We start from the raw sequence: 25,093 nt of genomic DNA on the forward strand, positions 1-25,093 counted from the left end.
AAAAAAAAAGAATTTTCATCTTAGTATTAGTGAAGCTGATTTTCAGATCTGAGTCTAGGTAAGCACACATATCCCTCTTCAGGCTCTGAAGTTGATTTATGAGAGTGCAAATTGGTATTTAGATGCATGATACTTTAAAACACATTTAAACTTGTGTGCTGTGATTTGACTTCTGTGCTCTATAAGCTCTATGACTCCTCTATTAGCCTGAGCACTAAGCTGTTGTGTTCTGCATGTCTTGTGAATTTCTTCCATAATCAGATTAAAAGTTTAATTTCCTGCCCATCACTGCTTACACCTCATAGGACAACTTCCATTTGAAACAGGAGCATGGCTTCCCTTCTGGATGTTGCCATCTCTTTGAGACTGGGAACCAAAGATGACATTCTCTTCCCAGACTGGGTTGTAGTAGGACAGCTGCTCAATCTGAGATGAACAAGCTTCATACAAGGATTGTATACAACCCTTGCATATGATCCAAACTATGGCATACAAGGGTGGCAGCCAAGAAGATGGCTTGCACCCAGCCCCTTGAGTGTTCTCTTCAGTTAAGGCAGTAGGCAAAATGACTCTGTCTTTCCTGTGACTACTGGGAAAAGAATGGGAACAAAGAGGAGAAGTATTAAGGGCATACATGCCCAGGCTTTTCAGATAGCTCCTGGGCCTCCATTTGCTACGCAAGTCTTAATAAGAATGGAAGCTTTAAGGACAACAACAAAAACACTTACCTTTCATTAGGGAAAAAAAAATAAAAATCTTGACCTCTTGTCCTGTCCACAACGTCCTTAGCCATAGTCATATGTGTTGAAGTTTCCTCTGCAAAAGTATAGATTTTATATTGTGAATCTGGCCATACATTGAGTAAACTAAATACTCCTGCTATAGCTGGTATTGAGTAGTTTTTCTGAAGTTCTCCCTGATAATGCTATGCAATTTTTTTGTATTAATCTCAGAAATAAGAGCACGGAGTCACAAAAAGAAATGGACTCTGACAGAGTTTGATGTGGGACCATTTGTTTTTACATCATGAAAGCTTATAGCCACAGGCATTGACAGCTCGGTCTAAATTAGTAAAGTGGCCAGACAAGTAGAACAAGGAAAAATAGCAACCAGCAGGACAACAATGGATGTGTGGCTTGCAACATTTGGGCTAAAGCACTTTCTGAATGAATGATCTCATACAGCTGAGATGATAACCACATGTGCTTAGAAGCCAACACAATAGCCCTGGACATCAACTATGATATTTTAAATTACAGGCTTTTTCTGTGTGACCAGTTTCTTCACCTCTCCTTTGCTATGCTTATGCTCATAAGACATTACTCTCTGACCAGCACCCCACATTCTGGAATCAGATACCTGTTTCTGAGTTCATGTTTAACAGCAGAGCACTTACCTCCAAAGTTGTCCATGGATGTTTTGAAGGGAAGAATCTGGATTCTGATTGCAATGAGATCTGGCACAATTCAAACTTGGTACCTCTTTTTTCTGTTTAGGGCAAGTGCAGAAGCAATACCAGATACTCTGTTCAGACAGGGAAATGGGAAGACCTGTGCAGCTGCTGTACAGCCACTCAAACGACCATAGTCATGATCCCCCTCCGGTGTGCCAATGGGACGGTGGTGCAGCATTACATCCCTTCTGCCTCTCAGTGTGAATGCTACTCTCGGAAGTGTACGGACTGAACATTTCTAAGAAGCCCAGTTGTGTAATCTCAAGTTTTATGATGAAGGAACTTTACACTGCAAGCCTCATTTTCTCTCTGTAGACTGTTTTATCCAGTAGAATCCTGACTAACTAATTGTATCAACATAGCAAGCAATAAAAATTACTAGCCCAATGGAGCATTTTCTGATTATTCTTGGGGCTGTTTATAGATTGTGGTGTTCTCCTTCATCGTCACCATGGAAAGTAACCCACATTATTAAAAAAATAAAAAAAAAAACAACGAAAAAACAAAACAAAACAAACCCCCCCCAAACCCCCCCAAAAAAACGAACAAAAAAAGCAAAACCACAACACAGTAACAGAAACAGTTGCTTCTACTTAAAGAACATATGCCAAAGCATTTAGCATTGTCTTCAGAGACATTACACTTGCATTCCCCACTTCAGACCTCAGTGACACTCTGTGGGCTTTTAGATTTTTGGTCTTTTCTTCTCCTCCAGTCAGGGAGTACAGTAAATAGAGAGTAAGACTTCATAGTAAGAGAGTGATGTTCTTGATACACAAACAATACTGGTTATGGCTCAGGCGACCAAATATCTTCTGCAATGCATGTACATGTTCCTCCTCAAGCTGAATGCAAAGAAATTGTGTGCTGAGGACAGGTTGTATAACTTTTTTAAGTCCTCAGTACTTGTGAACAGGCTGAGGGACAGCTCTTACCTATTTACTTCAGCACTTCCACAGACCAGCTCGAAGAAAAAGCTCATCAGTAATCTCCCTTATTTCCACGTACCAGAACTTCATCTATTGCATTAGCTACAAAAGTTATGAGTTCTTGCAAATACAGAATTGTCAGTGGCAAGTTTAATTTAGTTACTGCTGTCAGGGATAAATTTAGCAGAATTTAAATTCCACTTGGTCTGGTCAGGCTACAGAAGACTAAAGATTTTCTAGAGGGTTGTTGGTCATGGTAGAATCTAGTGCCAGTCAAGCAGTTTCACTGGGAAGTACTAATTTCTCAAAAAATATGAGAGAGGGAAAACTGTTCATTCCATTTGAATCTTTGAAATACAAGAAATATTTAAACTTCTTTTTGAATTAACTTTTTAAATAATATTTGTAATTCAGATATAGGTGGTGTATTAAAAATAAATAATAAAAGCAACCCCAAACTGTTCATATGTTTGTGATGAAATCAGTAAGGCTTAGGAATAGGTTATGGGTGAAAAAAATCATAGTCTCTCCAGCTCTAGCAGAAGTGTTCTTTACCTAGTGAAAAGCATGTATAGAAGTCCTGAAGGGTAAGAGTGCTCCTGAGAAGCCTAGCAGAAAAGGTCAGGAAATCAGGTTATTCTTGTGCAGTTTCTAGGTTGGCGTCTGTAAGAATGGAAGCATTGCACAGGACATTGCCACCATTGCCCCTGTGTCCCGTGGAGGAAAGTTTTGAGATGAAGAGCTAATGCTCCTCACATGAATGCCAATGTCACATGACTAAAGGGGTCAAAACACCTCCCCATCTGCATGAATGGCTCCCTTTGGGATCAAACAAAAACTCCCTCTGTGCTTTCAACTAAAAAGGCAAGTTGTATTCCTTTCTGAGAGGAACCAGGCAGATCCCTGCTTCTTTTTTGCCATTCAGCTGTGGATTCAACACACTGAGTTGTAGGCCCTTTTTTCTCTTATTATTCATTCAAGACATCCTCTGTTGCTGGATAGTGCTAGGAGAAGCACAGGCTTTTTATGCATCTCTCTTTCTTCTGCTATGGGACCACAATAACCCCAGGGAGAGAAATGAAGTTTTAACTGGCACCAGCCCCGCTTACTGCAGTAGATCTCCGTGACCAGTTTTCCTCCATCCTCACACCAGCTCCTTGTTGTAGCTGCCTCTGGATATTAAGCTTCCTGACAGATGAATTTGGGTCACCCAGGTAATCAGTTGCACAGCAGCTCATCTGAAGCTGCAAATAAGCAACTCTTGGAACAGCAGCCTGCAACATCAGAGAGGACCAGAAAAAAGGAGCGGAGAGGTGGTTAAAAGGCAATGTCTTCCTGTTCCCCTTACTGTTGCTGGGCTGCCCCTTTGTTTCGCTGGTGCCCTCACCCAGACTGACCTTTCTTAGCTCATGAAAGCTGACAGGATTGCAGCCTAAGGTTTCATGGCTGCAGACAGGTCTTCTAATCAGATATTTGTATGAGTCAGGCACCAGCTTATTGGCACGAGGAGGATACACAGGAGCAGCCATAGGGCAGAGATGGAGCCACAGTTTTCTGAACTTCTGAAAAGCAGACATGCACAGCTAGTATTTTCCACCAGCAACAAAGTGATTGGACAGATCTGACCAACAGAGGGGCAAACATTCCTGCTTTCATCACTTCTACCTTAATAAACAAGAAAAATCTTGAGGATCTACATGTCTCAAGAAAGAAACAGACTAAAATAAAGATATTGGCTTTCAGACTAGAGCAATTAGTATTTTTCCTAAGGAACTCTAGATTATTTCTTGGAAAACTGCTTAGTTATAGGATCAAACTCATAGCAGATGTAGCTCAGTGTAATTGCATAAGCAGAACCGTGTTAAGACTTTACACCGGTTCAAGAATATGTCTCATATTGCATGGCTTTTCTTCACCTTCCTTGGTTGCAATTTTGCTTTTGGGCATCTATGCCAGTATATGGACTGAAGTGGATGCACAATACATCTCATGATAAGTTACTGGGTTGTCTGACAGAATAGAGTTCTGTGGACTTCTGTATGGTCTGTATGTTATTATTCAGGCCTGGCTAGTACCTATATATTCCAAGCAAAGATAAGGACTGTTGTGCTCAAGGCCAGAAGGAGCTTCTTGCTTGAAAATCCTGTCATAGAAACAGACAAGTGGGAAAGAGCAAGAGAAAGGGAATATTATAAAGTCTCCCTTAATGGACTGAGAAAGTACATGAATTTTTGGCCTTGATCTGCTGGCATGAGAATCAAGATTTTTCAGGCAGCCTGCCCCAAAAGAGCTGTCTTTCCTCTAAGGCTCTGATGGTGCCAGTGTCCTGGTTTCAGCTGGGATAGAGTTAATTTTCTTCTTAGTAGCTGGTATAGTGCTGTGTTTTGGATTTAGGATGAGAATAGTGTTTATAACACACTGATGTTTTGGTTGTTGCTGAGCAGAGTTTACACCGGTCAAAGACTTTTCAGCTTCCCATGCTCTGCCAGGTGCACAAGAAGCTGGGAGGGGGCACAGCCAGGACAGCTGACCCAGACTGGCCAAAGGGCTATTCCATGTTGTATGATGTCATGTTCAGTATATAAACTGGGGGGAGCTGGCCAGGGGACAGCGATCGCTGCTCAGGGATGGGATGGGCATTGGTCGGCGGGTGGTGAGCAATTGCATTGTGCATCACTTGTTTTGTACATTCTTTTATCATTATTATTATTATTTTTTCTTCCTCTGCTGTCCTGTTAAACTGTCTTTATCTCAAACCATGGGTTTTACTTTTTATTCTGATTCTCTCCCCCATCCCACTGCCGGGGGAGAGGGGGAGCGAGTGGCTGTGTGGTGCTTAGGTGCTGACTGGGGTTAAACCACGATTGTCAGTAAGGCAATGGGCTCGGACTTCCTCCATGCAGGTTTCGATTGCCTTTCACACATCCCAGTTTCACTTAGTGCACCCCTGCTATTTTCAGAAGCATTCTTTCCTGGCAGAAGTGAAGAACAAAATCAGGCCTGTAATCAAGTACCTGCTTAGTAGAGAGCTGTGCACACAAACAGTAGTAGTGTGCCGGCACATCAGACAGTGCCGTATGTCAGACTGCTCCATTAACCTCCACCAGCAGAATCCAGGCTTTGAGAAACATTGTTTTTCAACTTGTACATACTGCTTGTGAGCCTTGATGGTTTTGAGCTACCTTAGTCTTTGCTTTTCCACCAATGATTCAGAATGTGTCCCACCACTTCAGAAGATTGGCTGCATTGTTGAGCATGCTACAGGATAGATTTACAGGAACGTTAAATGGATTTGTGGAGGAGTCTTATATAACTTCTTAATTATTAAAAGCATCCAATCTCTCTGCTAATTTTTACGGTCTTCCAAGCACCACTCCTCTACAGCAGGTGAAACACAATCTGGTATATTGGCATTATTTGTAGCAGCTCTGCATTATCAACTAACACCATACCCAGGTGCCTCAGAAAACACAGTGATGCCCAGCTATGATTTTCTCTATTGGTAAGTGTCCTTAAAAATAGACTACAGACCCAGCTCCATTTTAACCAGCTGGATATTGCTTCCTCCTCATATTGCCTCCTGTGTATATTATTTATTACCTGAGCTAACAGTATTACCTGTAATGGACCCATCCTTATAGCTTATAGGTGCCAGTAATTTGAACCCTTGCAGGCAGAGCTTTGTGTCCACAGGGATCCAGGCAGGACCTGGCTCTACATTCCCATACTATTCCAAAATTAGTGGGTATGGCTTTCTGTTTTAGCATTTAATTGGTGCAGCATATAATGTGGATATAAAATAGCATAATTTTCAGCAAGTTTTCATTCCCCTCTCCCAGAAATAAGTGTATACAAAGCAGTAGGTTTGCTATCTATCCAGGCAGCGGATTAATTGGTCATAAAACATCAGGGCAAAAAGCAGTTCAACAGTTGCTTCCCCTGGAGTATCCTCTGATCCCACTTTATTAGCAAAAAGTTACCTGGAGTTCTATGTGATTGCACCATTGCCCTGGGCCAAGTAAGCATGAACTACATTGAGATTTGTGCAGCTATGGACATTGCAGCAAAATGATCAAGCAAAGAGCAATTCACTTGTTCAAATCGATAGGGTGGTTGCACAATCAAAAAAAAATTACAGGCATATCACCTCAAAACTTGTATGCATGGGCTAGCGTGCAAACAAAAGCCTGTATAAAGTAGCATCCCCCCTGCTAGAAAGCTTACACACAGCAACTGAGAACACCTTTTTGTTTTTTTTTATTTCTGTGATCTAATAGTTTTTAGATTGGTCAGTCCAGTGGCATCCAGGTTGTTCCCTGTTTTGTAACTGAAACCAGTTTCTAAATGAAGTTCTGAGATTAACATAAGATACTAGCAGGGTAAGAAGTACAAGTATTTGATACCTATTGATACATTACTTAGAAATTAGGAAATGCTGTTCCAAAGGAGGGACTAAGAAGAGTGCAGTGATTTAAGTTCTCCTATCTGAAGACATTATTGTATGCGAATACTAAAGCAAGTGCTAAAAAAGTATTCTGTGACATTTAATGTAGTTGTCTTCCCTGTATGATGCACAAAGAAAGACCTTATCATTACTTTTCCCCTTTTGTCAGGGGTAAAACGTAGTGCAGAAAAGTTTGACTGACCTGTATAAAGCTGTTCAAGATGGAGTCAGGGCTCCTGACCCCTCTCCCTTTCAAGTAAAATCAGGCATATAACATTAGTGTAAGTTACACACAAAATTCCTCATGTGGCACTTCAGTTGAGCCAAAGTAAACAGATGAACATAGTCTAATTTAATCTCATTCTCTTTGGTCTGCCTATAGCTGTTTCACTAAAAGGGCAACTACTCAGTGAAAATTTGTCCAGAGTTTAAACCAGCACATGTATTTCTCGTCCTTGCTGGGAAAGTTTTACAGCACCCAGCGCAAGTTTTGCAATACAACAGCCACAATGCTCCCTGTATAAACTCAGTGTCTTTGGTAGCGTAGCCACAGTGCATCAGTACATCTCTCTGTGATACAAACTGCTATTCTTGCTAGTCATGACACAGTGCGTGATCCTAAATCACAAGCTAGTAGAAACACTGTACTTTATTCAGTCACTGAATAAATCCATTTCCCCCTCTCACACAAGACAAACTGTCACAGTGTCATAAATAGGCTAAAAGAAGAAAAAGATTTGAACTCCAAATAATTACACTTCCCTCCAGTTATCATCAGCAACTAAAAGTCCTTTCTCAGATGGTATTAGTCATCAACAACTTTTCTTCCCAATACATTGCTTAAATTGTAAGGTTAAAGGCTAAGCAGGATCCATCACCTGTTCTGATTAGACAGTTGATTACAAGATAATCCCCTGAATATTTCATGCAGAAATGACAGTGCAGCATCCAGGCAGTAAGGTAACTTGAGTAGTTGAGATAGAGTCTTGTAAAAAGGTTTCTCGACTTACCTCCTACCTGGAAGCACTGTAAAACTTTGCAGATATAAAGGCACTCTTCCCCACAGAAACCACCTCCAAGATAGTCTAATCCTTGAATAACAGCTTTTTGGACAGAGCTGGCTCTGTTGTAGAGCCCTGGTTTTGCATTAGCTTTTTTCTTCCTCTCCTCCACTACCTCTCCACTGCCTTCTGGGGAGTTAGGACAAAATATGCCTGTTGTTACGTTGTTTGTTGAGGCATTACGGAGCATGAAGACAAGATGCTGAAGTTCCAACAGAGAATTGCCATGGCCTCTCAGGTCATGGGAGTTCTGCCTTTTTCCCTCTCTTTCTTCCGTGATGCTAATCACCAAAACAGAAGGTCTCGCTAATTAGCTCCAGTTTGTGGTTTGCTTAAAGGAGGATCAAACCAGGATGGAAACAGCTGCTAGTGCTGTTCACTACTTAAGCCAGTGCAGAAGCAGATTGTGCATACGATCAGCGTAGCCACATCCTATTAGCACTGACGCAACTTCCAGCCAAACCTCCAGGCAAGATGGAAACACACACACCCGGTAAGTTTATTCTCTGCTTCATTGTTAATTGCTGCCTATGAAGTTGAAAGGGGGTGGGGAACGGAGAAAGGAATACTTTGAAAGGACTTCTGTGTCCTCTTTCAGGACACCTTCAAAAAAAACCAAATAAAAAAAAAGAAAAATCTGAGGCCCAGGTTACATCAGACAGTTCAGAGATAAAACACGCAGAGTTCATTTCTTCTGAAGCCTCAGGAGTGCAGCTGTGGGTCAGTGTTGTGATCCATGTGGAAAAGACAATCACCAGGCAAATGCCTTTTGCTGGACTTCTGCTGTTTCCATCTGCATTTGCCTTATTGCAATGCAACTGGGGGGAGCGAGCAATATCTTTTTTCAGAAGACAATGTGCAGCAGTGAGCTTTCAGCTCCCGCATGCAAGGAACAAATCTGCTCAGTGCATAAAACCTTCTGTGTTTGAGTTCCCAGTGTACAAGTTTAGAAAAATGTTCAGTGCTAATACTGTGTCACTACTACTTTACTGCCACAGCCAAAAGCTCTGTGGTTGTTTCCACGTTATCTCATAGTTTCTAGGGCTGTAGCTCTGCTGTGAACTCCGGACTATCACGCAGCTCACTGAATCCTGCTATTTCTGTGCTCTCCTGTCCAGTCCCCTTCCTAAAATTATTTGCATAACAGACCACAGTGTGCAAAGAGCCATTAGATTTAATGATGTCTACTGCTGATCTTTCTTGAGTTATTCCAGTGTCCTTTTTCTATCCCTGATCCTTCACTGTTAGATTGGATCTATATACTGATATATACTTTATGTTGGAAAAATCATGTACTTTCTGTAATGTTTATATTTAGACTAGGATTAAAAAACAAACCAAAACAAAAAAAGGAGGGGAGTCTGTGAAGTTATACACCCAGTTATATTATATAGATACAGCTCCATTAAGTCTTCAGTTAGGGTAGCCATTCATAAGGTGGCTCAGGTTTGTGTTTTACATCGTGTGGTTCCCACATCTATCTCCACAGCTCTACTGTTTCCTTCATTCTTGGCCATTCAGGTTCATAGTCTTCCACCCTTTAAGAGGCTCTCTGGCTCATGGTGTGTGCCAGAGGTGAGTGAGCATCTCTGTTAACTCAGGTACATTCTTCCTGCTCCTAATGCCAGAGGTGAGGGCTCCTGTGTATGAGGGTCTACCAAAGGAGCACAACCACAGGTTTTTACACTTGTGTCTGTGGCCATAGCTATTCAGGCCAGTCAAAGCCAGCAAGGAGCCATGCTACCCCTTGCCTGCCCCTGTCTATTTGAGGTGCTGCAATGCTGTTGTTTCTGGCAGCAGTTCAGGGACAGGCTGTCAGGGCCCAGAGCACATTGCCCCATCTAGGAGTTCCGTTCGTCACATTAAAGAGTTTAGCTGGATGAGTCTAAGGTCAACTCCTTTGCTGACCGGAGCTGTTGTGAAGAAAGCTGGAAGTAAGCTGCCCTCCTTTCCCTTGGGAACTGCTTTTAAGCTGAGGCTTTACCACTTGCCCCCGCCTGCACTACATCGCAGCTGAGCAGCAGCTACATCTGTGCCTGGTCTCGGACCATCGCCGGTTTGGCCCTGACCCAGAACCAGCGGCTTTGCATCCCAGCTTGACCTCAGACCTACCTTGTCACTGCTGTCTTGCTGAGGGATCAGTGAGCTGTGTCCAATCCTGATCACGGTCTCCAGCCCTGATCCTGACCTGGACTTGCTGCTCTGCATGTGGGCTCCCTGACAGTGGGGTCACTCATTGCTCTGCTCCATCATGCTCTGCTCCAGGCTCACCTTCCCCCAGGAAGCAGATGACCACAGGCCTCCTTTTCCCTAAAATGACTGTATGAGGATTATTATTATCCTTTGTGCCACTAACTCTTGCTTTGAAGGATCAATGAATATGCATTCACACAAAGGGCCAGAGGGTTATGGGCAAGTTGCTCTGTTGAGCACATATTAACAGCTTCCTGAACCATTATAGCCTTGAAGTACATGGTGATATGGGAAGAAGCTCACCTTGTGCCAGAATTACTTCTTGTGCACAGCTCCACCAAACTCAACACAGCTACAGCACAGTGTGATTTTCTCCACTGTGTCTTCAAGACTACCATTAGTGCCTTTTACGAATCATAAGAATTAAAGACAGACAGACAAGGCTTTTTGGATTGCCTCTAATGCTCTCTAATGCAGCATGGTACAAATTAAAGCAAATTTCAGATTAGAGGGTATGAAGCCTGCCATGGAGAGGAGGAACTTAGAGGAAGCTTCTGGGAAATGGAAGTACAGGTATGGCTTGGAGGAAGTAACAAGGGTTAAGACAGGATCAGAGATGGAGCAGCCCTGCTAAGGCTTAAGGTAGGCAGCACAGCCCTACACAATTCCCTGTCTACTTTCCACTTTCATCACATTGTCCCAGCCATATGCTCTGGGCTAGCAGACCTCCTGGGGAATGAAACTGGGAGTGCAATCAAAGGTAGAAAGAAGTGGAGCTAGAAGCAGAAAACACCATTTTTCAGGTTTGCTACTTCCAACCTGTTCCCCCACAGCTGAGTTGCCACCAAGAGACCCAAATTTGCAGCCTGTGGTTTGAGTGCTCATAGAGTACCTCTCAGACTGCAGATGGGAAAGGCAAAACCACCTATGAGAAGTCCTGGCTAATGCCTTTGACAGTCTGGGTGCATTTGCCTGTCTGGACCTCGTTCCAGCATTCAGTTTGGAATGCCACATCCTGTGCCTCCAGGACACTCAGCAAGGAGAATCTCTTGGGTAGGAATCAGTATCTCAGTTGTGTCCCTTTACATTTGGCTGTACATAACACTGTTTCCCCTTTCCTTCCCAGCCTCTCAAATATGATAGGAGAAGAAATACTCTTTAGAGAGAGAACTGTCTAATGCTGAGTTTAGTTATGGGACTGATTTTAGTAGAAGCAGTTAAGTAGTAGGGGACTAAACATCTAAATAGTTCTTAAACCATCCTGAAGAAAGAAATACCAGATATTGAAAATGTAATGGTCAAATTCTGTCCTTTTATTCAAATAAGGAGTTTGAGAACACTGCACTAATCTAAATTGTCTTTAATGAAACCTACTGGACCTTTTTCTTCAAGTAATATTGAATAAAGAACGGATTGCCTATGTAAAAAAAAAAATATTCCTAGACGTTTCCTTTGGTGGCCTGTTTCCTTTAAGCTTGACCAAGACTCATTTAATTAACATGCATTCCCTAAAACTCTTTTAATTGAAATGCTAATAATAAGCAGTATTTTGAAGAGATAAGGGGTGACAGCTTAAAAAAGAAAACTGCAGTGTGATGAATATACTTGCATACTTATACAGGTGTGACTGGCTGTATTGATTCAGCAACTCTAGATGTGCATGTTCAGAACTGAGAAGTCATTAGCTTAGTGGGAACCTAAAGAATACATGTATAACCATGGTACATCCTTTTTATTCATACATATCTACTTTAAAGAAGATATATTTAAATGAAACTACATAGAAACAGTAAATTCAGGTAGTTCTTTTTCATACCTACTTGGAGGGTAAAAGGAATAACAAGTTTGCCAAACAATGCTCCTAAATTGCAGATGTTTTGAACAGCCTTGCAGAGGAGCCTGTGCAGATATACTTCTGACTATGGTGTCTTTCAGAAATGCAACCCATTTCTGATACTTAACTGGAAAAAGAGGAAGATAAATGAAAGCAGGCCAATGTCTGTGCCCTGGGTGGCCAAAACATTTGCAATGTGTTCTGCAAGTGGTTGTGCCTATGATAATCTATCATCTGGACCACTCAGATCGGATAATTGGCTGTTACTTAGGATTTAATACAGAGCTCCTAATTACGTAGACTCCCTTAATGCATATTTCACAAGCAGTATGGTCCTTTAATACACCCTCTCAGTCCTTGCACTTTTGGCAGTATGTGCAGCTTCTTCATGATTGCACTTTAGACAAGGAATTGGAAACTCAAATGGTGAGGTCAATTGGTGCACCTGCAGCCAACCCTTAAGTTTACAAAAAGCTGAAGCAAAGGAGTGCAGAAAGACTGAGCAAGCAAGTAGATGATTACTGGCTGTGAATCGACACTGGAACTAGAGCTGGTCACTGATCGCTGTCCTGGATGTACCTTGTCCTTGGAAGTCATTTACAACTTAAGGGATCCCTCCTTTGACTGGAGGGATGGCTCCCAGGCTATTTTTCTAGAATGAGTGTAGTTCTTGAACATTTGCTTTTCAAGTTGAATTCAAGATTCATTCTATTGCTGTTCTCTGGGGATATATATATATGTACCAAAGCTATGCATGTGTGCACGTATAAGAATTTATATATATATGCATATACATAAACACACACACACAGCTTGTTTCTATCGATACTAATTCCTCTAGAATATTTACAGAATGAGAACATGTAAGGCCAGATGTCGTAAAGGCTTACAGGGTAGAATGAGGTCAGGCAGCATCTGAAGCAGAAGGCCCTGAGGCGCTGCAATACCACAGGCAAGCACTGTCAAATGTGGAACTCATTCAGAACAAAACATTTTGGTTGTCAGTTTGATTTTGGAAGATGAAAAGCTTCTGGGAGAACAGAAGTCTTCCAAATTCAGACATGGAAATTGCATTTCCATCAAAAAACTTATTCTGACTGGAAGTCCCTGACTGCCTCACCTGCTTACCAGTGTTAACCTCAGGTTCATTACACAGTTTCTGGAGGCTGGGAAGCATAGTGGAAATGAAATAATTCTATTATAAATGAACTTCAGATTTTTTTCCTAGGCCCAGTTAAAAAGACAGGGAAGAAAAAAAGGTCTTTAATTGACTGTGCAAAGGTCTTGCGAGATATCCCAGGCTTAGTCTGAAAATACTGGAGAAACGCTCTGTGTAGCCTTTGGGAATGAAACCTTCACTTATTAATTATTTTCCTTGGAGTTTCCCTTGTGGCATCATTATGTGCTTCATTAAAGTAAACCAAGGGCGAGTCTCCTTGAGAGATCAGAAAAGGAAGCTTAGTGAGTCAATCTACTGTACTGTTGAAGTGCTGCAGAACCTTAATTTATTATTGATAGGAAACATAAGAATAATCATAACATTTAGGGGTAAGGTCTGCACATTTCTTTCTTTAGTATTTTACTGGCTCTTCTCTTAGCACGATTGTGCGTAAGTAGATTCAGCCTGTGTAGAGGGCATAGAAGATTAGCAGTGGGACACAATGCCTGCCTTACTGTTGAAAAAAAAGAAAAAAAGAAGGGATTCCATTAAATAAGGGTGAAAATGACTTCCAGATTTTAGCAATACACCCCCCCGAAAAAAAAAAAAAAGAAAAGAAGAGAGAGACAAAGTTTTGCTATCACCATCTGTAAGAATGGATCCTTTTAGATTTGCCTTGAATTATTTGAAGATGTACAACTCTATAGGTTTCCTGCATACAAGCACCTCTTTCAATGCTCTGTCTTCTGAGATGCAATGCAAGGTATTTCTGCCACCAGTTGGCTGTTTCAGCAATGCGGGAGAAACACTCTTCAATCACATGAACACTAAGCAAGAGACACAGCTGTTCCTGCCTTCCCCTGTCTCCATCACCATGAGGAAGGTGCGGAGGAAACTGTTCAAATTTTCCAGAGCTTTCTTATGGCAGAGAAGGGTGAAATTGCTTTCTCATAACACAGTGCAGCAAATCTCATAAGGCAGTGTCTCCCAGACTGTAAAGTAGCTATACTATGCCGTTGAAGCTTCTTGTTTCCTTAGACTGAAGGTGAAGGTGGCGAAAAAGAACTGCAGGATTGCCGAGTAAGAAGGCAAGAAGAGATGGTATGGATGTAGTGTCTCCCTGGATATACGGGAGCTGATGAATGTTCCAGTTATTTCTTCTTCCTGGGGAAGAGAAAAGTCCTGACTGGAGAGGCATGGTGCTTTTTGTCTCTTTAATGGTAACTACGCGGGCAGATGGGCCTGCTACACCTATGTCTTCTCTCTGGTAGAAAACACTAATGCTTGAAGGACCAAGCCATGGTTTTTCACCCCAATAAGCTTCCTAAAGAAATTATGGGTGAAGATCAATCAGCCCCATTTCAATTATGGCACCACTAAAGGGGGGAAGAGCATGAAACATTTGTATGTCAAAAGAGTTTCTGTACCCATTACTTTTTATCATCTCTTTTTTTCACTGTTTTACTGCCTGTATCGGCTTAGCTTTCTGCATTTCCTACTTGTGACCAACCATTCTTCTCATAGCCTGCTACTTCTGTGCACTGCGCTGTGGCAGGTATCTGATGGTGGTGGTGATGAACAGGGGTTGGCGTGTAAGTCCCCACCCCTTCATTCAGTCCATTATGCTACATTGTGACCATGTAATGTGTCAATACAAGATGGGGAACACACCTAAAACTAAAGGGTTCAAGACATTAGTCCCTCAAGCCAAAACACGTAGGCACAAACTTAGATGTACTTTATGAGAATTTCACACCATTACATGTCCAAAAGTTAAGAGTTCTTAGTGGAGAATGACCACTAGCCAGAAGTTTCTATCTGTACCTGGTCCCACTAGATTTGGTCACATCACACTGGAACTGAAACACAGTCCACTTCAGGCCTAGTTGTAAGGCATAAACAAATGTGACTCAGTTCGTTTGTGGTGATTTGGCTTCCATCTGGCACGAACGCTGCACCCAGAGAACCACGGTGCAGTCACTTAAGACACACAGCATGATCATGTTCTGGGGGGTGCTTAGCTAGCTGCGACTGTGCAGCTCCTAACCTTGTGACTGAAGTGCAGGAGTACAAATGCTACTGACCAGCCAGGGTAGTGTGAGCTAAGTGCAGTGTCGTATCATTGTTCCGCCTTCCCCAGCAGTTCACCCAGGAAAGTACCTGCTGTTCCTCTGCAGTTCTATGCACCCCTCTCCATTTACTGAAGTGCAGCATCTGAAGTTGAATAGTGTCTATTAATTACAGTATTTCCCATTCCTTTAGGAAACTATCTGCACAAGACCTGCTTTATATAACAATAATTATCTCTCATTCTCAGACTTTCCTCTAGCCTCCTCACACCCAACTCTGAACAGACAGAAGACAGGAAAATCAGCAAGGGACTATCTTTCAGTATACAACAGCAAATACCTCACAGTTCCTCAAAACCGGATTTCCTTGCACAGCAGCAGGATCAATGGAGCTTTTGAAGCACCGAGCTGTATGGAGTACTTCAGCAGTTCTGTAAGTAGGATTTTATGTTCATTGGCTTACCTCTAATGCCTTTGAGATGAGGAAGAGGCTTGAAACAGGGTGAGCAGAGCATGGTGCACTCCTCCTGTGTGTTAGGCAAACCTATGCTGTACTGTGAAAAGTGACGATACAAGTAAACTGATACTACAGCCTTAGGTAGTTCAGTAGGCTCTCTTAGTGTACATCAAGAACTTATTGCTACTCTAGTAGTCTCACCAAGCTTTTCTTAATTATTTACTTTAGACAAAATCCTTCAGAGTAGGAATAGGGGTGTTGCTATTACCCCTAGTGTAGGAAAACATCTGCAGGTTGATGACTAAAATGGCTACCCCTGTGCAAACCCTGGGTGCCCAGGTGTTAGTGTGGGCTGGATTGGAAGGTGGAAGTGTAGTGTGGTCTTCAGATCAGAGCTGTGGTCTTCAGAGCAGAGCTGTTGTTAGTGGAGAGACCTCTTGGGATATGTTTGTAGGGATATATTGGCTATTAGAGGACTAGAATAAAATTGTCATGAAATGTCGATCCTAGCTTCTCATTTTCTTATTGCTTGGTGCACTGGCTACTTGTCTTGGAAATGTCAAGACGCAATGAATGTGGGACTGAAGATGGTAATTTAAATCACTAATTCTGACTTTTACAATGGTTGTGAGAAGGGAGGAGAGAAAGATCTTGATAGTTCCTTCAGTGATGTTTTGCAAATTTGCAACACAAATATGTTCCTAATAAGGTCTTCCTGTGCCTGAATGTCACATGGTGAGGAATGCAGTGCAGATTTAGGGCCAGAAAATGTCCTTACTGAAATCTGTGGGAATTTTGGTTTGTTTTCTGTGCAGTAGACACCCATAATAATGGGGTTGCGACTTTGCTGCCAAGAGCGAGGAAAAGAGTCAACAGAGAGGAAGGGAGAGAGAGACATTGTTTTATCTCCTCATCCTTTTATTCTGTGTAACTCCAGCAACATCAAATGTTGCTATGGTGCTCTCTCAGGTGGCTGGGATGTGGCAGCTGGCTACACACAGGTAATAAACAGGAAAACCTCTTAGTGACTTTTACATGTTCTTCAACCTCTTTGTTCCCTCTCCCGCATTTTGTTTGTGCTTCTCATTTCTGCCCACACTTTCCAGTAAGGGAGGAGAGGATGCTTAGAGCTCATCTTCTCTAGAGTCAGCTAATGCATTTGCATTGTGCCAGTGACCTGGCGGTGGTGACATCATTACTTCTGCGCTGTATAGTGTGAAACTCTCTGGAAGGGAGACTAGACATTGGCAACGGGTTTTTCTTCACTGTGGCAGAGATGGATCCAGGAGGTTTGCATGGACTGCCTGTGAGTATTACATGAAAATTATCTAACTAGGAAATGGGGAATTGCAATAAAATGCTGTCTCCCAAGCAGTTTTATATTGTGCCAGAATGTAGTGCTGAGTGTAAGTTTAGATATGCCTAAAGGGACTATATATGCACTTTACACGTAAAGTGTGTGATAAGTGAAATGTGCAGAACAAATTATTTGGTGATAATTTCGTGAAAGAATGAAGGATGTAGTATGCATATAAAACCAAGATTTATTTAGTGATAAGGTGAGTGAAAGCTACTTTGTGGGAAACTAAGTGAAGCAAAGCAATGAAAAACAAGAATTTGGGAGATGTTGGGGTGTATAATAATATGCACATTTATATAATACCTTCAAAAATTTGTGTTTTGTTAACAAACAAAAAAATTGCCATACAGCATGCTTGGTTAACTTTGCATTCAGGACTACCAGAGCATGTAATGGAAGGGGAGGTAGGGAGAGAAAGAAATCTGTAACTGGTACCTGTCAAGATTTTGCTTGTATAGCCACCTATGGGAACCATAAATGTCTGGAATTAGGTTATGGGCTCATTGCTTTGAATCAGGTTGACCCTATTTGTTTGCTTGTATGTCATTCCCCAGTCACTGGAGGGCTGGTGTCAGTCTAATGAATAACACTGTAGAGAGCTCTGTGAAGGGTTTTAAGCTACAGCATTGAGCTAAAAATGGTGGTTATTAACAGTTGTGGAAAACATATGGGCTATCTTAGTGAATGAGAAGTGAAAGTGAATGCCTTACATTTGGTATCAGAGTTCAACACGGGTGCTACAGAATTGCAATCCAGGCTGGAGTGCAATGGCGGGGGTTAGTACTGGGGCAGCTTCACCCCGGAGGGGTTCAGAGACTGGAGACAAGGAGGCAAGGATGGTCTGAGGGGATGACTGAATGCAACATAGGAGATTTGAATGATTCTAGTCATTGATTTCCTTTTGCAGCATTACTGGTCAGTCACATAGTCTTTTCATAATATGTTAAAATACAGGTTAGCTAGCATTGTTAGCCATCCATGGGGCATATCCTCTCTAATCCCTGGTATTTTCCAAAGCATTTCTGTCCAACCCTACCCTTCTTGCCTTTGTACTACACTGAGGATCCTTCTTCTGTTCTGGCTCAGATCAGTTTCTTCCCTTTCTTCCCACACGTAGTTTTTTGCTTCCCTCCCCTGCCCAGCTTTCCTCCACAGCACATCTTTTCTTATATCCCAGTCTATAATGTGATCCTTATTCCCACTCCTCAATCCCATTTCACACTATGGGTGTCTTCTCCTGTACGGTCTGTGTACGTGCAGGACAGACAGACAGCGTTGGTGTGTGCCTCTGTACCCACCCATCAGGTAGGTATCCCATGCGTTGGGATAACATTGCTATCTTTAGCCACTCTCATTTGTTTACGGTCGGAGGAGGTCAGCGTGACTTAATCTGGTCTGCAGAGTGCGCGTTTGTCGGTCATACCTACCCCTGGCTGACCTCCAATTTTGACTCTGCGCAGCTTTACGTGCTTGTGTGGAGATAGACCCCAGGCCTGGCTTCTTCTTGGACTTTTTGGCTTTCTTGTCTGTGACATTTTTGTGTTTCTCTCCCAGGTTATAAACAACTACCTGGACGGGACGCAAGGAGGGGTCATGGACAAGGCATCCCCGAGTGGCATGCATTTCAGGGATAGCAAGAGAAAGGTCGACTACGTGTTAGCCTACCACTACCGAAAACACCTCACTCGGCACCCGCCTGGTGCAGGCTCACCGGAGCCAATGCGCAGATTTGCCTCCTTGGCCCTGGTTTTGAATGGAGGGACCGGGAAGGGCCGTGCTGAGCCACAGCAGCAGGATGGTGGCCAGCATGCCCCCCAGGAGTGTCCGGGGCCACCAGGGGCGGAGGTGATCGAGCTCGGCCCACTGGACACCCTGGAGGAGGAGAAGCGGCTGCAGCGGGAGGAATACGAACGTAACCTGGTGGAAGCGGGGCTGGAGATAGAGAAAGACCCTGAGGTAAGAGGGGGAGACTTGCTCCTCATGCACAGTGCCAGGTGCCCTGATGAGTAATGGTGCCTTTGGTGTCCGAGGTGGCTACATGCAGGATGTAACCATGGCTGGGCTGTGCTGGCAGGGCAGCCCGGCGGTGACCGGGTGCCCAGAGCATGGCTGCCTGCTCTCCCTGCTGGTGAGATGCTGCTGCTGTGGCAACACCCAATTAGGGGTCTGCAGAAATATGTTGTACAAGCTATTTTCATACATGCCTAAAATATGGCATGAAGCCAAGAAGAAGACAGGAGGGTGTGTTTCTGTATTGCTTGGTTCTTACTGCCTGGGAAATACGTGGTTGTTATTGTTTAATGCAGTATTGAGTAGCAATTTCAGTCTTACTTCTGTAGAAAACTTATTTCTTTATCTAAATGTTCTTATGGTTTGCAGTGAACATACTTTTCTTACAAAAAAAATGTGTTTACATTTTAATATTGTTAAAATGAGAAAGGCTCTCAAGTAATTTGTTGGAATACAAAGTGCTGTTAAGACATTTCATATTTCCTCAGAATAACTCAGTGATTTTCAGTGTGACTCTCAGCTTTCTTCCCAGTGATGTGGTTTAACCCCAGCTGGCAACTAAGCACCACACAGCCGCTCACTCCCCCTGCAGCAGGGTGGGGGAGAGAATCGGAAGCATAAAAGTGAGAAAACTCATGGGTTGAGATAAAGACAGCTTCATAGGTAAAGCAAAAGCCATGCACGCAAGCAAAGCAAAACAAGGAATTCATTCACTACTTTCCATTGGCAGGCAGGTGTTCAGCCATCTCCAGGAAAGCAGGGCTCCATCACACGTAACGGTTACCTAGGAAGACAAACACCATCACTCCAAACATCCCCCGCCACTTCCTTCTTCTTCCCCCAGCTTTATATGCTGAGCATGATGACATATGGTGCGGAATATCCCTTTGGTCAGTTAGGATCAGCTGTCGCAGCTGTGTCCCCTCCCAGCTTCTTGTGCACCCCCAGCCTACTCACTGGTGGGGTGGTGTGAGAAGCAGAGAAGGCCTTGATTCTGTGTAAGCACTGCTCAGCAATGACGAAAACATCCCTGTGTTATCAACACTGTTTTCAGCACAAATCCAAAACATAGCCCCACACTAGCTACTATGAAGAAATTTAAGTCTACCCCAGCCAAAACCAGCACACCCAGCCACAAGCAAGCTTTGTGTCATTTTCTTCATTCCACCTACAAAATGAACAGCTCCTATGCTGCAACGGGAGAACGTCTCAGGCTTTAATGTATTTATTCTCACCACATGTGCATGATGTTGGAAAGTGCTATGGTCGTATCAGCTGGGAGCTGTGGTTAGGTTACTTGACTGCAGCCAGTCGGTCAATTGAGCACGGGTCTTCCAAAACCCATGTTGATGCACTGAGCTCTGTGCTATCCCTTTGGACCTCTTTGAAAGCCATGAATATTGATATCCGTTGAAAGGAAGTCCCTGCTGGGTTCTAGTTTTAGGTGCTCTATTGTTTTTGAAACCAAATTTAAGAAACTTAGGGCTTCTTTTCAGAGGTGCTGAGAACTTACAGCTCATATTGCTTTCAGTGCAACCAGTCAACACTTCCAAAGTGTGGACCAAATTGCAGATTGCATCTGAAAATTTGAGTCTAGCTGACTTGGCATAGTGTACGCATGTTAAATCATTGGCAGGAATAGAAAGAAATAGAAAGGCCTTTTGACTCTTAACGTTTTCCTTGCTCAGTTTGCAGGTGGCTATGGGTTGTATTTCACTGCACAGCCTGACTGAGCCATCCTTGCACTGAACAGAAAAAAGTGATCTCGGATCCTGATTCTTTTATGCTAAGCATTGGGGTTAAGGTTCAATACTGCTAACACATGACCATCTTACTGCAATGATTTTTATAATCAAATTGCATAAACCCCATGAGAACAGCTGTTTTTGGAAGCTTCTTTCAGTTCTGAATTTCATCAGAACCTGAAAAGTCTAGCAGGAGATTTGGATTTTATTATTCAACTCATTACTTACCCGAAGTCCAGCTGGATTCAAATTCTGGTTCAGATCCCTTCCAAGTGATGACGTGCGCTCTTAAATAATATACAAAGTAATAAATGATGTCATAGAGAGCTGATCAAGAAAAACTTTTTGTCATGGTTTTCCTTCTGAAGAGGAAAAATCTTTTTGTAAATGAACTGGAAAGTTCTGAGGAAATTATTTGGTGATCAGTTCTTTTATGAGAAAAATTAATTGATTTTGAAAATTACAAAAAATGCAATCCCATCACTTCTCTCTCTGTATATGTGTATGTTCGTAGTCACTCCTGCCGCCCCTCCCCCCACTGCCAAACACACAAGCTGTCTAATCAAAAGGGGAAAGTGTTTTTTCCCTCCAGAATCTCCTGAGAAACTGGAAGGGACTCTGCATTATCCTTTTTCTTCCCTGCCCAAGACATGCAGCTTTTACTTCCTTTTCTTTTTCTCACTTGGCTGTTTTTTTCTCCTGTTAGTTAACTCCTATTAAAACATGCTGAAGCTGCTGTCTTTGTTATCTTGCTGTGAATTTCACAGAGCGTGCTGGTCAGGCACATGTGAAGGGTACAGCCGGCCTTGTACGTTGATTAAAATAGTGTGTTGAGCTGTTATGAGAACAACTTCTGATTTTAGTCCTGGGAAAAATGTGTGTCTATAGGTTCATTAAACTCAGAATAGTCTTAATCATACCATGCTGTATTTTTCGTATGTAACACAGTGGACTTTGAACTAGTCATTTCTAGTGGTTTATGCTGAACATGCATGTTTGGGGTTTTTTGTTTCCGTGCTACTATAACAATTGGATCTTTGTCATATAGTGTTATTGGAAGTTGAGACATATTCTCTAATACGTATCTCACTCTTGCCATGTGATCTGAACCAGGTCGTAAGATGAGTCTCATCTCCCGCTCAGAGGGCTGACTGCAAAGATAACTCAAAAGAGTCCTCTGTGCTGCAGCTCCTGTATGAGGGATTCCACTTTTGGACCCCTGGGTTAGAGCAGGCCTTGGTTTCTCTACCTTATGTCACCTGCATACGGTCTTGCAAAGAAAAATACTCATTCAAGAACAATAGGATATCCTGAACACAATCTCTTTCCTGAAACAGCATCAGTTTTTATTTGAAGCAGTAGCAATAGAAAGGAAGAGAGCAAAAGAATATCTGCTATGTCTGTGGTCTTCAATGAACATCTCTGTGCTGCCCTTTCTAGGTGGCCTATAGTGGCTATACAGCTAAAAAATTATCTTTGATAAGGCCCATGTAGTTCTGGTTCTTGTTAACTTCATCGCTTGAACAAAAAAAACCCCAAACAACAAACAAAAAAGGGAACAAGCCGTTGTCCTTTTTTTACTGATATTGTGGGAGTCGTGAAGGATATATTCACTGAGTAATATAGCTGGTTCAGCACTTAATGACTTCTAAGGGCATCTGTCTTCTCATGGCTGGAAAGTTGCTTAGTATATGATCTCAGTTAACCCTACTTTGTAAAGACTGTAAGCTTGATTAACCTAAATGAACTAAGCACAGCATCTTTGTATTGGGCTACTCAGTCTACTAACATCACAGGGTATTGGAGTTCCTCTAGAAGCTGGTTTTGTAGGCTAAAACTATTTAGACATCAGGAAGTTCATCTCTAGGAACACAGGATAGCATTATGAAAACTTAAAAATCTTTATTTTTACAACTATCTTTTTGAAACAGTGCGATTTTCCATTATGTTAATATGTTTCTTAACATATGATGTTAATACGGTTGTTACATGCTGAATAACTAGGGACAAACACCTCTCTCATTTGTATTACCAATACACTGTGTAAAGGAATAGACACAAGAAAATAAATGAAGATATATAATTTGTATGTGGAGAGGTGACTATTACTCTTCTTTGAGTATGTAGAAAATAGGCAAGATTATGGTCTGTCTCCATATCCACCCAGTTATTATTTGTCAATTATGGAATTTTTGACTAGTTTTCAACTTCCTTATAACTTTCTATCATTTGTTATTGCTGTCCTCCAGAGAAACTTTGTTCTCCCTTAATACAAACTTGGGGTTTTTTTGTTTTCCTGTTTTTAAACTGAGATATTACTTCACATGTCCAAGAGAAAGTACACAATGAAGGCAATGTGCATTAAGTTGAATGTTACAGCTTATTCCTCTCTAATGTGACATTGAGTAATCATAATGATGGGCAGTCATAATGAGATTTGACAACCTTCTTATCATGCTCCCTGGTAAAGTCATACCTGATCCATAACATATATTCATGTGTTATAACAAATACTGCCACCATCAACTTTCAGTTTTGATGTTCCGTGTGTCAGAGACCACAAGTGGCAGATCAGGTTTAAGCAGCTCTTTGGCTGGTTATCTTCTCTTCAAATCAAATCAAAACATTTGGGTGGTCCAGTGTAGCCTGTGCCCATGAAAACAACTGAAGTAGCATAATTTAGGGTTATGTGGAAGTTGTATTTGGTGGAACGAATAAGATAGAAGAGGAAACTCCCTATTCACATCTGATGACAGCAGCATAGCAACACAGAACTACTGTTTTGCATAGCTTGCTATGAATAAAAATATTTGCATCTGTGACTGCTCTGTTTGACCAGTCTATGAAGTTAGACAAAATAAGCCTGGTGTTGACTCTTGCATGTGTATGTAGAATTAACTACCTTGTATTTTACAACATTACATAGTGACTAATATAGACCCCACTAACACAGATCCTGTAAACACTTATGCTAACCGGCATAGTGTTAAGCATTTGCAGGATTTGCTTCCTCTGCTTCAAAGTAATACGGTTAAAATTACAGTAAAACTCTTTTTCCAAGATGCCCATGCCAGAACCAAGATTCCTTAGCATCTCTTTGTAAACTGCAAAGGAATGGCAGCAGGTCACATTTACCCTTGTGAACTAGCTGCCAAAACCATGACAGTCATCTCCAAATAAACCCTATTTAACACTAGTGGCACAAGTCAAATTTTGCATTGGATACACAAAGAATTGCCTGAGATAGGGCCACCTTAAAAGTACCCTCAAATATTCCACCTTGATTCCCAGGAAGGGCAATAAATACCATTGACATTGCAGGCAGTTCTTGGGGTTGATTTTTTTTCTTTTTCTTTTTTTTTTTTTTTTCCTGGGGAAACTGATTGCTGTGTTTCACCTAATGTGGAGCATCAGTAGTTCACTTAACTTTGTACTGCTGTTTTAATGACTGCAAATGCAACAGGTACTGTATTCAGTCAGTATTATGTATGGCAAAGCATAATAGGAATAGAATAATAAGGCATTGGGGATGCACCTTGGCATTCTGACAACATAGGATCATTTTTGAGCACACTGGAAATGAAATGTACTTTGCTAAATAGCATTTAGGACATGAAAATATCTTTTAATGAGAAAATGTGACAATTTTAAAACCAAGTGTAAATTACCCTCCAATAAGCTCATCTAACTTGAATTTTAGAGATAACATAGTTTTAAGGATGTCTCATTAAACTCTGTTGGCTATATTACACTTTGAGGCAAGGAAGTCCTTAAGGTCCTCAAAGTATCAGTTTACACAGTACTGTTGATAACAACGCTACTGATGATGGTGGTTGTGACTAGATTTTTCTGCTTGATATTCCAAGGCATGTTTTTGAATTTTCGTGTAAAAATAAAACAAAACAAAACCCACCCTAAAAACAAAAAAACCCAAACAAACCTACCTCCCCCCAAAACCCCTAAATCCAAACAACCTCCACTGCTAAACCAACCAACCAACCCCGCCAACCTAAATGAAAGAAAAGCTTATAGCGCTGCAGCTAGGTTTTTATCTATGGGATTGAAGTGCACTGTTTCATCATACTAAGGTGCTACCCATTTGCCAGTGGGAGAAAGCTTTATCTTTTATCTTCTGTCAGCTGTAAAGGACAAGAGTAGCCAAAATAATATCATGGTAAATTATTCAATGCAGAGGGGCTTTTACTTTCTCTGTCTCCTCCTATCCCCACCTCTAGCTGAGGACATTTCTGTTGAGCAGTGCCATCAATGTTCTTGCTATATGAGTTGTTTTCTTGGGTCTGCTATATTCCCTAACATTACATTTATGTCATATGATGTAGCTTATTTTAATGTTAATACTTTTCAGTGTGAAAAAGTGG

At 41.9% G+C, this 25,093-nt stretch overlaps 2 protein-coding genes across 4 annotated transcripts in view; both read left to right on the plus strand.

The window, feature by feature from the left end:
* The window catches only part of VWF (von Willebrand factor), a 175,323-nt gene extending 173,483 nt beyond the window's left edge, over positions 1–1,840 (plus strand). For all 3 annotated transcript variants that reach the window (XM_087766218.1, XM_087766219.1, XM_009475359.2), the window contains one exon: positions 1,497–1,840. In XM_087766218.1, coding sequence (XP_087622344.1) covers positions 1,497–1,685 — 189 coding nt within the window. In that variant the 3' untranslated portion in view covers positions 1,686–1,840. The remainder of the gene's footprint in view (positions 1–1,496) is intronic.
* A 6,498-nt stretch (positions 1,841–8,338) lies between these two features.
* The window catches only part of ANO2 (anoctamin 2), a 199,839-nt gene continuing 183,084 nt past the window's right edge, over positions 8,339–25,093 (plus strand). Inside the window, exons 1-3 of the mRNA XM_087765406.1 lie at positions 8,339–8,380; positions 15,391–15,575; positions 18,514–18,915. Coding sequence (XP_087621532.1) covers positions 8,362–8,380; positions 15,391–15,575; positions 18,514–18,915 — 606 coding nt within the window. The 5' untranslated portion in view covers positions 8,339–8,361. The remainder of the gene's footprint in view (positions 8,381–15,390; positions 15,576–18,513; positions 18,916–25,093) is intronic.

Source organism: Nipponia nippon, unplaced genomic scaffold (genome assembly GCF_047370975.1).
Source record: "Nipponia nippon isolate SJK-2023a ecotype South Korea unplaced genomic scaffold, ASM4737097v1 scaffold_3, whole genome shotgun sequence".
NCBI lineage: Eukaryota > Metazoa > Chordata > Aves > Pelecaniformes > Threskiornithidae > Nipponia > Nipponia nippon.